At 35.8% G+C, this 17,300-nt stretch overlaps 1 protein-coding gene across 1 annotated transcript in view; it reads right to left on the minus strand.

Moving 5' to 3' along the window:
- Nucleotides 1-17,300, minus strand: part of SEPTIN10 (septin 10) — a 95,438-nt gene that overhangs the window by 12,146 nt on the left and 65,992 nt on the right. The window contains 4 exon segments of the mRNA XM_049781370.1: nucleotides 3,350-3,482; nucleotides 10,520-10,688; nucleotides 13,261-13,357; nucleotides 14,536-14,697. Of these exon segments, the coding sequence (XP_049637327.1) occupies nucleotides 3,350-3,482; nucleotides 10,520-10,688; nucleotides 13,261-13,357; nucleotides 14,536-14,697 (561 nt within the window).

Consider the following 17,300-nt stretch of genomic DNA (forward strand, 5'->3'; position numbering starts at 1 on the left):
TTGTTTGACACCCTTTTTGCCTCTTATGTTAGCAGAGCAGCCTCTTTCCAGAGAGTGGGAAAGATCTTTGCATTAATCTCCCTTACTACTTTGTTCTTCCCTTTTTCCTCCCCTTCTTGTATTCCTGGAGATTATTTCTTGTGTCTTTGTTTATTAAGTATCTTACATTTTCTTCTATTGTTTTGTCTCTCCTTTCTTTATTGAATTCTTTATCAATGCTGGATTGTACTTTGTCTTTAAGTTCATCTAAGCGGTTCTCCACCTTTGTAATTCTGCTACTATGGCTTGCTAACATTTTTTTTCCTTCAGTTCTATTTGTATGGATTATCTTCTGAAAGAGTTCTTCTTTGAAGTCGTTTGAATTGATCATCAATAGATTACTTGATTTCTATTGTTAAAACATTAATGATTCTTGCACACCTGGTTTCAAAGCCGAGTAAGTCCCTAAGCTATATTTTGTCCATGAAGCCTTGTATAACTGCTTATTATCTGAATGATAATCTAGCTGGGTAAATATATGTATATATATATATATATACATATATACATATATATATTTATTGGTTTTGGGGCCACACCTGGCAGCACTCAAAAATGTCTTTTATTTTCTGAAAACTCATACTATTCAGTGTCTATCTCTCCCTCTGACTTATTTCACTCACCAAAATAGATTCTATGTACATCCATGTATCAAAAAGTTGCATGACAAAAAAAAAAGTTGCATGACTTCATATTTCCTGACGGCTGCGTAATATTTCATTGTGTATATGTACCACAGTTTGTTTAGGTATTCATCTATTGAAGGGCACCTTGGTTGCTTCCAGTCTGGCTATTGTAAATAGTGCTGCAACGAATATAGGTGCAAGGAAGGGATTTTTGAATTGTATTTTTGTGTTCCTAGGATGTATCCCTAGGAGAGGTATAGCTCAGTGGTCGGCAACCTTTGTTTTCAATTGAGCCAAATCTCGCCAAAACCACGATTGAAATTTATTTTGAGAGCCACACAGGGCGTGCACTGACAGAGGTTAGGAGCAGAGTCCTGACTCCTGGAGCGGCCGCCGGCACACAGAAGAGTCAAATTAAAAGTGTAAAGAGCCACATGTGGCTCGTGAGCTGCAGGCTGATGACCATTGGTATAGCTGAATCATAGAGAAGCTCTATTTCCAGTTTTGAAGAATCTCCATATTGTTTTCCATAAAGGCTGGACTAGAGGGCATTCCTACCAGCAGTGAATGGGAGTTCCTTTCTCTCCATATCCCCTCCAGCACTGATTGTTCTTGTTCTTCGCAATATGCGCAAGTCTCTGTGGTATGGGATGGTACCTCATTGTTGTTTTGATTTGCATCTCCCTGATGATTAGTGATGAGGAGCATTTTTTCATGTGCTTTTGGCATTTGTATTTCATATTTCTTCTTTGAGAACTTGTTCATTGTTTCTCCCTATTTTTTGATGGGGTTAGATGTCTTTTTCTTATTAAGTTCTGTCAGTAACTTCTATATCTTTGTTATTACCCCCATATCTGATGGAAATTGGGTGAAAAGCTTCTCCAATTCTGTGAATGGGTTTTGTATCCCAGGCATTATTTCCTTTGAGGTGTAGAAGCTTCTCAATTTAATACAGTCCCATCTGTTTCTCTGCTTCCTCCTTAAAGATGCCTTTAGTCTCAATGTCATGGAATGTCATATCTACATGTTGTTCTATATCCCTTATAGCAGGGGTGGCGAACATGTGGCTCTCGAATCGCATGTGGTTCCCGGCCAAAATGAATGCGGCTCTTTGCCAAGTTTGGATTTTGTTATGCTGCTTCTGAGGAGGAACCTCTGAGGAGAGATCTCTGAGCACGTAGTCCCACCCCCAGGCTGTGTCATCCCATCTCCCATCCCTCAGAAACAACTGCATGGGCCAGCGAGTGGGGAGACCCGTGTGTCACATGTTGTGTCACATCTTGCCATTAGTTCTTAGTGTGGAGGACGCAGCACAACCTCACCATCACTGCAGGAATTTTACCCTTACTCAAAATGGCAAAATGCAATATGTGTTTAATATATTATTGTTAAAATTATATGCTTTTGTGTGTCTGTTTTGGCAGGTCACTGCGTGGTGTGGCTCTCTTACTCTCAGTTTAAAATTTTGGCTCTTTGTGTAGAACTTGTTCGCCACCACTGCCTTATAGTTTCAGGTCTTTAATCCATTTGGATTTGACCTTTGTGCATGGTGATAGATGGAGATCTGAGTTCGCTTTTTTGCAAATGGCTGACCAGTTCTCCCAACACCACTTGTTGAAGAGGCTTGAAGAGGCTTTCCTTGCTCCACTTTGCATTTCTTGCCCCTTTATCAAAGATTAATTGATTGTATGTCTGGGGACATTCTCTGAATACTCAAGTCTATTCCATTGATCTGATTGTCTGTGTTCATTCCAGTATACCTTGGAGTCAACTTAACCAAAGAGATGAAGGACCTATATAAAGAAAACTACAAAACCCCTTTTTAAGAAATAAGAGGACACACAAAAATGGAGACACATACCCTGCTCATAGACTGGGAGTATTAACATCATCAAAATGGCAATACTTCCCAAAGCATTGTACAGATTTAATGCAATCCCTTTAAGGATACCCATGATAATCTTCAAAGAAGTGGAATATACACTCCTAAAATTAATTTGGAACAATAAACACCCATGAATAGCTAGAGCAATCCTTGGGAAAAGGAATATGGGAGGCATCATTTTCCCCAACTTTAAATTGCATTACAAAGCTATAGTCATTAAAAGAGCATGGTGCTGTGTTTTATTTATATGTGTAATGACAGAAATAAAACACAGGCTTGAACAAAAAGCCTGAGATCAAATTTAATTCCAAGAATTTCAACAACTTTCAAAAATAAATCAAATATTCCTGGCTCATGACTAACATAGTTAAAACAATTCTTAATAATGTAATGTAGTCCATTGAGGATCACTTCTAATGAAAGACTATTTTCTCATGAAGTTCTTATTTTTATTTTATTTATTTAATGGTTTTTTGGTTCACACCAGTGATGCTCAGGGGTTACTCCTGGCTATGATCTCAGAAATCGCTCCTGGCTTGGGGGACCATATGGGATGCTGGGATTCGAACCACACTCCATCCTGGATGGGCTGTTTGCAAAGCAAACAACCTAATGCTGTACTATTGCTCTGGCTCCAATTTTATAATATTTAGAGTATTTAAAATTTGTTCTAAAAAGAATATTAAGACCTTTTCAAGAGCAAACTGTCCACAGATCAATTAAATTTTTGAGATAGATATCCCTATTAATAAGTCACTTAAAAAAATAAAAGAAAATTTCATCAAACAAGCATACTTGCCTCTCTTTCACTTTGTTTTAAGATGGCTTCTTTCTCCTTTACTCGCTGAATAAACATTTGTTTCATTTCTTCTTCCTTCCTCTGGCGTTCACCATATAATTGATTTTTTTTGGCTTCATAAGTTTCTTGAAGACTGAAAAGTTATTTGAGGCACTTTCATGTTAAAAAGATGATATAACAGACTTACAAACACAAAAGCATCTCGGGTTAAGCTTCATGTCGTAACATGCAGCAACATACTGTTTCATAGAGCAACCTAAAACATAAAATTTCCTATAGCACTAAAAACAAAAAATATCTCCAGAACTACATTTGGCATGGATTCTGGAATTTTGAAATCTCTGCGCTGTCAAGTTCTTCATAAGAAATAGTCAATTCATTCCTCCCAAAATATTGATTTCAATGTTCATTAATGGTATCAGGTCCTGAAAACTGAAGATCTAGAAGATCCTCTTAAACTTTTCCCTTCCTCTAATCCTTACATAAGAAGACCAAGATCTGTGATTTCAGCCTGGGAACCTAAAATCATTTATTCCAGCATGCTTTTGTTGTTTTGTGCCAAACGTAATGTACATGACATCTATTCAGTAATAGTATTGCAAGCCTTGGTACCTATTTGGAGAGAAAAAAATAGGTAGACAGGGGGGAGGGAGGGAGGGATGGGGGAGAGAGAGGAGAGAGAGGAGAGAGAGAGGAGAGAGAGAGAGAGAGAGAGAGAGAGAGAGAGAGAGGAGAGAGAGAGAGAGAGAGAGAGAGAGAGAGAGAGAGAGAGAGAGAGAGAGAGAGAGAGAGAGAGAGAGAGAGAGAGAGAGAGAGAGAGAGAGAGAGAGAGAGAGAGAGAGAGAGAGAGCCAGGCAGCCAGAGGGGGTGAAGCAAACAGACAGAAATATCAATCATACAGACAGGTAGGGAGGAGTGGGAGGGAATTTTGGGACAATGGTAGCTGGGAAATGTGCACTTATGAAAGGACTGGTGTTGGAACACTATAACTTGAATTCAATCACGGATATTTTGCAACTTTGTATTTCATGTTGATTCAATTAAAAAATCTATTATTGGGGCCGGAGAGATAGCATGGAGGTAAGGCGTTTGCCTTCCATGCAGGAGGTCATCGGTTCGAATCCCGGCACCCCATATGGTCCCCCGTGCCTGCCAGGAGCAATTTCTGAGCCTGGAGCCAGGAATAACCCCTGAGCACTGCCAGGTGTGACCCAAAAAAAACAAAACAAAAAAAAAATCTATTATTAAAAAAAATTTTTTTTTGAGCCAGTGAGGTGGCGCTAGAGGTAAGGTGTTTGCCTTGCAAGCGCTAGCCAAGGAAGGACCGCGGTTCAATCCCCCACAATTTCTGAGTGCTTAGCCAGGAGTAACCCCTGAGCATCGAACGGGTGTGGCCCCCCAAAAAAACAAAAATAAATAAATAAATAAATAAATAAAAATAAATAAAATTTGGGAAAAAATATACTTAACAACTAACCCCCCAAATAATTGCTGCTGAATCTTCCCATGTTGTGTGGTCCAGGCTGATACCTTTGGGAGCCTCCTAAAAAAGGGGTGGAGGCAGATTCCCCCTCACTGAAGCCACAGCATCCACAGCCACATCTCTTTTCAATATGTCCTATTTCTTCATTTTATTGCTCAAGGCATTTTCATTTCTAGATGTACTACCCCCCACCACCTGCAATCCCATGCATATACCTTTAAATTAACCATCTAATTGTCTAGACATTTAAGGTAATTCCTTTGGCAGAGCTTTCTCCTGTGGGCACCAGATAAATATCTAACTAAAGTACTCACTTGAATATTTTAGAGGAAATGCAAATTGAACAGGTCCTGAAGCAAGTTTCTAACCTCTAGCAAAACTATTCCTTCTCTAGAGATATGGTACTAGATGAATGATTCAAATGTCTATCAAACCAAAGGAACCATTAACCTGGAAATTAGAAGTGTCCTTCTAGAATATTTTGTTATTTCCTACTGCTTTACTGCATCATACCCAGAATTCAATTTAATCTTCTAACTATTACTAAGACTTTGACTCCTGTCTCCTAGTTCTAATCTTACACAATCACCACTTGTTCAGACAAACTGATTATCCTGCAGTACTAAAAGTTGCCATTCTTTTCCTTGGGGTATCTGTATATGTCATTCTTTAATAACATGCTCTTCCCAATGATATTTAAGAAATCAAGCAAGTAACTGCCTCATGGAAGTCATCCCAAACTTTATTAAATCAGAAAATACCCCTTCCCATTATATATTATCTCTCCTTAGTGTACATTGTACAACCTCAATTTATCATATTATTTAAATTTAAGAATGTTAATACACAAATATAAAATCCATAAGACTTAGAACTACATATTATTATTTAGTGTTATATCTCCAGCATTTAGGATTAGTTCTTGCAAATAGTAGACTTTAAAATACTTGAGGACTGGGGCTGGAGAGATAACATGGAGGTAAGGTTGCCTTGCATATAGAAGGTCGGTGGTTCGAATCCTGGCATCCCATATGGTCCCCCGAGCCTGCCAGGAGCGATTTCTGAGCATAGAGCCAGGAGTAACCCCTGGGTGCTGCCAGGTGTGACCCGAAAACCAATAAAAAACAACAACAAAACCAAACAAAAAAAAAAAACTTGAGGACCAAAGAGATAGTGGAGGAAGGCTTGCTTTGCATATAATTGAGCCAATAATGCTAGGAGTGAGCTAAAAGTAATCACTGAGTACTACCAGATGTACATCCCTAAATCCTAGAAATACATAAAAAATACCTGGAAAATCAAATGTAAAGAGCGAAAAAAAAAAAATCAGTGTTGCATTCTTATGCTCTGGGAATCACATTAAAATTACATCAAAACTTAGAATAATCTACACAGAAGCTGACTTAAAATCCTGACAAATTTTATAAAGCAAGCAACAAAAGGTCAGCTCTAGAATTAGAAATAAAGAAATATCCTCTCTTCTAAAAAATATCACTTATATGGTTATCATCTTGTTGCACAGAGCAACGAGCCATAACTGAGAAGCATCCAAGAGTGCAAAACTTAACTCTCTGTATGATACTAAGCATTGTGCTTAGCACCTACCACCCCAATCTTATGCTCTTCCATAATAGTGAAATGAGAGGAGAAAAATCTATAAGGCATAACAGGGTGTGTGCCAGCACACAATTTCTTAAAAACCTGTTCGACTTGCTGACAGTGGTGCTAGTTTGTCATTGGATCTCACTCTCCAAAGTGGTAAGATCCCCGATGACAATTCCCATGAGGGAGTGCTTGTCATCCATAGCAAACTGCCAACCTGCTAAGGACTAAAAGATAAGATCAAGATGGTTTCTAAAAGTCTAAGACAAACTGGACTAATCTCTCAAACTACATATGACTGTCTTATTTCCATCCTATTACAGCTTAGAGAATTTTAAATCACTTTTTATTCAGTTTCAAAGTTTACAGTTTATTTTTATTACTACCATTTATTTCTACCTTACGTCTCATAGTTTAATAGAATGTAGTTATATGAAATTTTTAAGAATATTTTACATTAATTCAAGATTTGGATCAGAGCAATGTTGGTCCACATGGATTTTCTTTTTCAACACTTTGGACTAACACTGCAAAGTCTGTTTTGAGTAGCAATTCACATTTCCTTTCACTTCTTTTATATTCATTGGAATGCTTTACTCTGATCTATCTGGTGTATAATTTATAGAGTTCAACAAGGTTATTTAATGTATAATTTACATAAAAATTGATATAACCATTTCACTACCCCTGCTACTAGCTCTCTAACTGCTAAATAATTACCTTAAATTTTCAGTTGTTCTAGGTGTCTCAAACTCTCTTCTCTCTTTCAAAGGTGAAAATTTCCACTTTTCAACAGCATTTTTAACCATTCTAGATGGTGTGTTTGTCTTTCCCACAAGCCTATAATTGTAAAATGGAAAGCTTTCTTTTCTGTTTTAACTTCTAAAATCTGTTTTCATTTCTGCATATCCTAATATACTTAGATAGTAACAAGTTTTTGTTTTGTGTTTATATTTTGTATAATTTATATTGTTACCTATAAAGTCCTTATACAATATGAACTTATTCCGTAAGGGTAATACTCTCAAATAGATATCCCTCATAATAAATATAAACATTATCAAAATCTGACTCCTCACTATCATATCACTTATTCTATAGTCCCATTTGCTCATAACTTACCAATCACACTTACTGTCTATAGGCATTCCAAAATAGTTCTCCATTAGGATATTTTTCTTATGTTTGTTTGTTTTAGGGCCATACCCTGCAGCTCAGGGAACCATAAGGGATGCTGTGGATCAAACTCCGGTAGGCCACATGCAAGGCAAAAGCCCTACCTGCTGTGCTATCACTTAGGTCCTATTTTTTTATATTTTTAACTGCAGAATATGTCTAATCCTAATTTTTCACTTACATGGTTGCCCATTTTTATTAAATTATCACTTATTTTTATTTTCTAACTAGAGGTCTCTTAGCTCACCAATGTTATTTGGCCCAGTGGTTTATGCCTGACGTTTGGTGCTGTAGACAGTGGAAAGGATAGAGGTTTACATGAATAAAAGAGATCAAACTCAGCTTCACATACTCTATATATCTAGGCTCTAGAACATCATTTTAGACATCAAGGATGAAAACAGTCAGTTAAAAATGTAAGTAAATGGCCCAGAGCAATAGTATAGTGGGTGGGACATTTAACTTGCATTCAATCAAACATGGATTTGATCCTTGGCAGCCTATATAGTCCTGAGCACGTCCAGGAATGATTCGAGTACAGAGCAAAGAGTATGTGCCCTGATTTCTGATGGTGTGGCCCCAAACCACCTCAAAATAATATGAATAAAGCTAATCTATAATCTTACAAAAGATCTGTACTTAAAATACTAAAGATTTTGTGTAGCATCATACACTGCTGACTCCCAATTTCAGCTTTAACTTCTAAGTCTCTAATTAGCTTACAATCTGAATACTTACTACTAAATAAAATAAATTTAATAATAGTAAACTTAAATTTAATACATCTGAAATATCTCGAATATCAACCACAAACTTTAAAATCTTACTCCGAATCTTATTCGCATCAGTAAACTTCACCACCATTCACTCAATTTCAAGTTAAAATTGTGGGTGATTAGTCATCTTGGTTTCTCTTTCCTTTATGCCCTACATTCAATCCATCTGAGTTCAACTAACTTTACCTTTAGATCACATCCTAATATGCTTCCGATCACTTCTATCATTACCACCTGATTCCAAGTCTCTAGCTTTTCATGCCTAAACTATCCTAGAAGTTTCCTAATGGGGTATTTATGGTATCCTTTCACTTATTAATTTTTTTTTGGTTTTGAGGCTATAACCTCGGCAATGACAAGGGTTACTTCTGGCTCTGCACTCAGGAATCATTATCTGGTGGTGCAAAAAAGGACCATATAAAGGACATATGTTTGTGCAAGGCAAACATCCTATCCACTGTACTATCTTTTTGGCTCCTTCTTTGACTTGATCCGCCTACCATACTCCATATTGGGACAAATTCTCTCTTTTACCGTCATATCTAATAAGTTCTACAAAGATAAAGTCTGTGCAATCCTGTAGTACCTAAATAGCCAGCTAGCATTGTTTTATGAAGATAGTTGATAAACAATAAGTATCTCCTGAATGGCAGTATAAGAATTTTAATCAATTATGAATATCTTTAGGATCCATCCTTACAAGTACTGAACCTCAATTTGCTAAATATCTATAGCATCTTTAATTATTTTTCTTTGACTACTTCAAAGCTGTTCCACTCAAGTCTCAGGGTACATTCTCTCATTAACACTGAGACTTCTGGGTGCGAGAGATTGCACAGCAGCGTTTGCCTTGTAAGCAGCCGACCCAGGACCTGAGGTGGCTGGTTCGAATGCTGTGTCCCATATGGTCCCCCATGCCTGCCAGGAGCTATTTCTGAGCAGATAGCCAGGAGTAACCCCTGAGCGCTGCCAGGTGTGGCCCAAAAACAAAATCAAAAACAAAAAACACTGAGACTTCTAACACTTGTCTTAGAAAAACAGATCCCCCCAGGAAACACTAAATAAGCCAACTCTAGATCTTTAATAGAGAAAATATTCATTTTATCAGAATTGTGCCCAAATTAGAAACTTATGATTGGTGGAGGAGCTTTTAAATATAATAAATTTATTATATAATCAGATCTAAACAAACTTTACCTAAATGTTTACCTAAAATGTTAAATCAATCCTATCTACTATTAAATTTAAAAAATTATATACCATTCAACATAATGTTCTCCTGCCCCTTCCTTTTTTTGTATACTATAGTGCAAAAATTAATTGCCAAAGAATAGAAAATAATACAATAAAGAATGGAAAGGAAATCCTTAATCTCTTAACATAGTTTAAGATAATGTTTAACCTGCTTTTCCTCCATAGAAAACATACCCTAGAATTTTACATCAAAAGAAATTTTACTTAGTATGTTATGGATTTAAATTTCATCTTTACATGTCTTAATTTTAAAAAGGATTATTTATAACACTTAATGCTCCAAATACTGAGCAAAAAGGTCATCAGATTCTAAAACTGTTATCAACCATTTGCATTACTATAAGAAAATCTTTATCTTTTCTTTTAAGAAACAGCTTAATCTCCTTATTCCTTTAATCCTTCCTTTTTAAGATTTAGTACCCTAGAACTAAATCATTTCAAACTTTTCATTAGGATAAAAACTTTTTGTTTAATAGAATTTATAAGCTAACTTTCTTTTATAAAAAAATTACTATTATATTTCATAAATTCAATAATAAAACTAAGTAAATTATTTAAGTTTTCCATAAAAAGATACAAAATTTTGTAGCAGACTTTGCAAAAATTCTTCCTTCTACTTAACAACTTAGAAATCCTCAAAAACAAGGAAGTGTCAAGACCATAAACAGCACAATAACTAACAAATGAAATAAATTAAAATGTTTAATTTATTAATGTTTAATTAAAATAAAAATGTTCTATTTAATAGTGGAGATATCTAAAGAGTTGGATAAACAAAGATAGATTAGACAGACATGTAGGCAGATAGAAGATAGACAGATAAATAGATTGCAATTCTAATTTTTTCTTTGGTTGGCTTAGCAAAGGGACCCTGCTTACCTGACTGGCTTACTCCCTGGGGACATGTCTAGAAAGCCCATTTCCTCCAGTCTGCAACGCCTATACAATTCATAATGCTTTGTGTGGGTCTGTTCTCGAAGATCCTCCATGTTTGTGCAGATGAGCATTTCACGAAGTTTTACAAAATCACAATGGTTTTCATTTTCCACTAGCCAGAAAAGCAAGAAAATAAAATGACCTAGTTTCATCCATAAAACCATCAGTATATTCTAAGTGATGAAATAGATCATGTTTAAAATAATGAAACAGGGGCCGGTGCGATAGCACAACGGTAGGGTGTTTTTCTTGCATGCAGCTGACCCAGGACAGACCTGGTTCGGTCTCCAGCATCCCATGTGGTCCCCCAAGCCAGGAGCAATTTCTAAGCGTATAGACAGGAGCAACCCCTGAGCATCACTGGCCATAAAGTAAAATAAAATAAATAAAATAAAATAAAATAAAATAAAATAATGAAACAGCAAAAATGACAAGTCTGATTAATAACTACCACTGTATCATACAAGTGACTAACATTTCTTTATACAAGAAACTACACTCTGAATTATGAGCAATTATAATGAGCAAACCAAGTCTGCTTTCAATTTAGTAGCCAAGAATAGGAAAGAGGATAAAATGTATTACTTCATTTATTTATTTGTTTGTTTGTTTGTTTTGTCACAGCTGGTGGCGCTCAGGAGTTACTCTTGGCTATGTGCTCAGATACCGCTCCTGGCTTGGAAGACTATATGGGACGCCGGGGGATCAAACCACGGTCCATCTAGGTTAGCAGGTGCAAGGCAGATAGATGCCCTACTGTTTGCTCCACCACTCTGGCCCCTGAAAATGTATTACGTTATGTAACAACAGACTCAAGTTATTTAATTCATCTTCTCTTTAGCAATTTAAAAACTATTCTGACATTTTCTAGCCACTCAAGTGCTTAGAATTAGGAGTAACATCATTTCAATAAAGCTTAAATGTAATAAATTTTGGGGCCAGAACAATAACACAGTAGTAGGGCATTTGCCTTATACATGGCTGATCCAGGACAGACCTGGTTCGATTCCTGGTATCCCATATGGTCCCTCTAGCCAGGTACAATTTCTGTGAGCATAGTCAGGGGTAACCCCTGAGCATCACTCGGTGTGGCCCCAAAACAAAACAAATAAAGAACAACACAAAATATATAACAAATTTTATATAAGACAAATAAAAATATATGTGCATACTATAAATAGTAACTTATTTTTACATAATGCTGCATTTGTGATTCTGTCTTAGGCACTACCCAAAATTAGTAATTTGTAAGTTAGACACCTTCTGCTTTTGATGATCCAAAACTACAAATAAATGTTACTTGGAACAATAGTTTCTGGGTGTACTTACTTTTATAAACTTAGAATGTTTTGCCAAAGTTTAAATACAAAATTTGTCAATTTATAAAATTCATGGATACTCAGTATGTAGTATTTGCACTGCTCCATTATCTACCTATATTAAAAATAATCTATTACTTACAGTACATAGTACAATGTGCATTCTATATACATCATTGTAATTCTGGATTATTCAAGATGAAAGATATGAATGATCGAGTACATAAGCAGCCCTGGTAAAACTATCTAGTATATATTTTCAAAGTATAGATGAACTAAATCTGCAGATAAAAAACCATGGATACTGGGGGAGTGTCTAATTATACTTCATTACAACGCTAGATAAAGCTACTAAACTTAACTTATTTTATTAACCGATTTGTTTTAGAAGTGATAATATTTTGATGAGCAGAAATATACAATAAATTTATGTAAAAATAAATTTATGTAATGTTTAATAGGCCCTGAATTATCCAGTAATTGGTTTATAAAATACATTTGGGCAGGGCTGGAGAGATAGCATGGAGGCATGGCATTTGCCTTGCATGCAGAAAGGCAGTGGTTTGAATCTCGGCATTCCACATAGTCCCTGAGCCTGCCAGGAGCAATTTCTTAGAATAGAGCCAGAAATAACCCGAGTGCTGCCAGGTATGACCCAAAAACCAAAAAACCCAGTAACATTTGGGCATTACTATTCATTCTCTATTTCTATTCAAAGTAAAGATACTCCTCGCTTAACGACCTACTTTTTTAGCCACTGTTCGCACTTAAGACCATCTCTTCACTTTTTTTTTATTTTAAATATCCTTTTACCATCTTGTACACCCTACAGTACAGTACTGTGGTTTTTGGTGCTTTAATGTACCTACTTTACTAATTTTATGTTCTGTAATACATTGCAATACAGTGTGAAAATTATACAACCTATGCAAATTAAAACAAGTGGAAGTTTCAGTTTGATCTTTCTTATTATTTTATTTATTCAGATTACTGTATTGTCAAGTACTATGCATATACTGTACTACTGTATGCAGTACAAGCAGTTCCTCATTTAACGACCTATTCGCTTAACAATCAAGTCTTTGAAACGAAACTTGATCGTTAAGCAAGGAGTATCTGTACTCAAATAATACTTCTCCTTTCTAAATATTTTTGTACACCCAGGAATGTAACATAATGTGTAAACAATGAGCAATGTTGTGTAATGTAGTAAATAAGTAAATTCTGCCAGACTTTATATATTTAGTTAAAACAACACCTAGCGACCAATCATAATTATAAACAGCACCTTTAAAATACATTAAATAGAATTTCCAAAACTACGAGGTAACATAGTATTTCAAAACTTTTGTTTATTTCATTTACCTTGCACAATACCCCAAGGGTACTGGCGGGCTTTGACCATCTTATTTCCAATTTGTATCTCATCCATACTTCCAATAACAGCAAATGGCAAGTGTCCCTGTAAAAGAACCCTATCAATAAGATCTCACACAATGTAAAAAGACTAAAAAAGTTTTATGACTATAATAACAAAGTTATTAAGTAACAATTTATTAAAATAAAACTATTTTTCATGTCCCAATGTTTAAATTCACAATTAATATATACTGCTGCCATCATTTTCAGACCCTATGGAGAAAATTATTTGAATGTCCCTTAATATAATAAAGTATTATGCTTTAGTAACACAAGGAAAAATAAAGACAATAAATTTCACTGATGTGTAAAATATAATGAAACAAATTGAGCAAATTGACAATATAAAAACAAAGCTTTTCATTCTGACTATAGAACTAAGGTTATCAGAGGGAATGCGGTGGCAAAGAATAGAGGAGATTTAATGAGAGAGGCGAAGAAACTGCTAGCATTTTGTGGGTGGACATGGTATGGTAAGAGAATCTGTATTCCTAAAACACATTCAGCATTTATAAAACAATACCAGATTAAGTAAATCAAGAAAAATTATGCTAGGGCTAGAATGACAGAAGAGCAATTAAGGCATTGGCTGTGTTTACAGAAAAACCAAGTTTGATCCTTGGCATCAAAAATAAGCCCTGGATGTGGCAAGGTATAGTTCCTCCCTGCCAAAAAGGAAATTCTTTTATCTATAGTGTCACCTTATATGGCCTGATTCACCCCGCCAGTTGTAATCAGCCATTAATATAAATGTTAATCTCTATAGATTTCCCTATTCAAATCATGTCATATAAATGGAACCATGCAACATGAATTTTTAAAGTTGTTTCTTTCACCGAGAGTAATTATGGTTGATTTAATTAATTAATGGTTATAACATGCTACTGTATCTGTTTAAAAATGTAAACATGGGAGTCAAAGCGGTGGCCAAGCAGTAGGGTGCTTGCCGTGCATGCGCTAACCTAGGATGGACCTCAGTTCGATCCCCTGGCCTCCCATACGTTCCTCTATCCAGGAACAATTTCTGAGCATATAGCCAGGAGAAACCACTTAGTGTGGCTCAAAAACAAAAAACAAAAACAAACAAAAAAAAGTAAACATGAAATTAAAACATATTTCTATATCTAAATTTTTAAAACTTACCTTATATATAAAAATATCTAGTATGTTACTTATGAATTACATTATTAATGTGTAAACAATATTCATCTAGTAGCTTACATTCATTGAAGCATTGATATTAGCAATAGTTTCATCATCCGTTGGAAACTGATATATTTGAACTCCATTGTTGACCAATTCACTCATGAGCTTGATCTTAAATTTCTGTAATTCGATTTTAGAAATTGCATCTGCTTTGGCAATTACTGGTATAATGTTCACCTATTAAGAATAAAGAAAAACAAAAGCTCATAATGGTTTGAATTCTGTATTTCTTTTATGATACTGAATTTCTTTTTTTTTTTTTTTTTTTTTTTTTTTTGGTTTTTTCGGGCCACAACTGTTTGGTGCACAGGGGTTATTCCTGGCTAAGCACTCAGAAATTGCCCCTGGCTTGGGGGGACCATATGGGACACCAGGGGATCAAACCATGGTCCTGATCCTTGGCTAGCGCTTGCAAGGCAGACACCTTGCCTCAAGCGCCACCTCGCCAGCCCAATATTGAATTTCTATATTCAAAATTACTTAGCCTATGACAAATTTCTTTAACCTAGATAAGTAGACAAGAGATCTATTATACCTATATAGTAATGTAAAGGTATACTAGAACACAAATAGGCCCATTCATTTCTATGTAGTTTATGATCACTTTCATGCTGCACTAACAACATTAAATATTTTGATCAGAGACCATAAAACTTATGAAGTTTTATAATCTGACCTCCTTCAAAGAAAAAACTTGCTACCTTGCAGCTGAAATAACTGTCATTCTTTATTGGAAGGATTTGAGATTGGACGACATTCAACGGTGATTAGGAATAACTCCTGGTGGACGCAGGGGACCATATGAAATACTGGGGACTGAAGCTGTGTCAAACACATGCAAGGCAAATGCCACCATGCTATTGCTTGGGCCCATTGTTGTCATTCTTACCAAGGTTGCCCTATATAATCATTCCAATAGATTTTAAAACAGTAGTCTTTTAAAACTTTTTTAAAATCAGAGATCTGATATTATTCACCTCTCATTTTAATTTGATCAAAAATTTCATACTTCTTCAATTTCACTTAGAATTCTAACACACAAAAATAAGCGCCACACCATTAACATAAAAGGAATCTCTAGATTTCTAAAGAAATATTTTGCTAGAAGGCCCACTGTGAAGTCCTTTTCCCTCAAGTGTGGATGGCTGGATAAAGATTCCTGAGAGATATCTCACCAATAATCCCGCTGAGTTTTATCTCTCAGTGTGGATAAACTGGATGAGATGTCTGTTGATGAAACTAACATTCTGCTAACTTTATAACGAAAATTTAATTGGCCTATAGATGATTCTCCCTTCTGCTGTGTGTATACAGTAAAACCTTTTACTTCCTAACATAAGGATTTTTACAGGCAAATGTAGCCTTGATTAAATTTCTCTTTACCTGGAAAAGCTCAGCACCAAAAAGACAGAAACAATTTTTTTCTCTCTATCTTCAAAATGCCCTTGCAGCTTTTGATTTTTGGGATATCTCAAAAGGACACTGAATACTTGCTAACTAATTTTTACCTCAAGAATTAACATCAAAAAGGTTTGGCCAGGATGTAGCTTTGGGCTGTGGAACTTCTACCAAGAAAACAATTGTATCCTTTATAGACATAGTTTGTCTCCTTCATTTGCCCCTTAAACAACAAAACTTCTCTTAGAAATAGGAATTTGATAGAGGAACTCAGCTCCTTGCTAATCCCTTATTTTACATCTGAGGCTAGCTGAACAGGAACTGCTTTGACATGTTAAAATAACTTTCTCCTTTTTAACTCAGGACTTTTACTTAATATTAGGTCTATTCAGGACTGTTTACCACCCTAGCCAGAGGAACTGTTTTGTAAATCAAACAATGTATACTGAGAAAATGTTTCTGTCTACTAGAAAGATATCTGTGCTTTCCTAATGGGAGCATTCTTTTCATACCATAAAAATAATTGACTGGCAATATACCTCATATACACCTGGTTCTGAGATTAAAGTTGAGAACATTGTTCTCCTATATAGATTTTGTGTGGTCTCTCATCTCTTCATTTGTCACTGTTCTTGTCTCCCACTCTCCTTGAGAACCCAAAGTTCTCAATGCAACCAGACCCAAAAGCTAGCCTAGACAAATAAGTAAATCAAAATTATCAGCTTAACTCTCTAGAAATATTTTTTGAGATAACCTAAGTCTTTAACGAGTGATTGTTTAGAAAAACTATTAAATAAAATTTTTTTCTTCTTCTGTTTCCTCTTACTTATCTCAAGAATCAATTTAATTTGCACCCCACAGCAGAACCTCTACCAAGATGTCAAAGAAAAGAAAAACTTTCAAAAAGCTAAAGTTTACATTACTCAAAGAAAAATTTCGTTGCCTTATTTTGCCTATGCTATCATCCTTACTTTCCCATCCCTCCCAGGGTTGGTTGCTGTAGAATTAAATAATTAGAGGCCCTTTGGATGGACCTGGATGGTGATGGGATGAATGGATGGAGGGGTCTTTCTCTGCCGTCCCAGCACTACGTGTCTCCAACCCCCACCAGCTATTGGGTCTATTGGTTCAGGGTGGCATCAAGGAGAAAATCCACTCACAGGCAGGCTTCTTCAGGAGATAACATCTTTATTTGCCCTGGCCAACATGTGTGGCCTATATTATAACCATTTACTCTGGATTCCTATTCAGCCCTGCATTGTACCCTGTCCCTCAGAGATCTCCTCCTGCTTCCTCCTCCATCCTGCATCCATGCAAATTCCCTTTTCCCCCTAAGGCCAAATCTTTTGTAACCTCCCCAAGATATCTCCCAGAAATGGGAG

This window comes from Suncus etruscus, chromosome 9, assembly GCF_024139225.1.
Source record: "Suncus etruscus isolate mSunEtr1 chromosome 9, mSunEtr1.pri.cur, whole genome shotgun sequence".
Classification (NCBI taxonomy): domain Eukaryota; kingdom Metazoa; phylum Chordata; class Mammalia; order Eulipotyphla; family Soricidae; genus Suncus; species Suncus etruscus.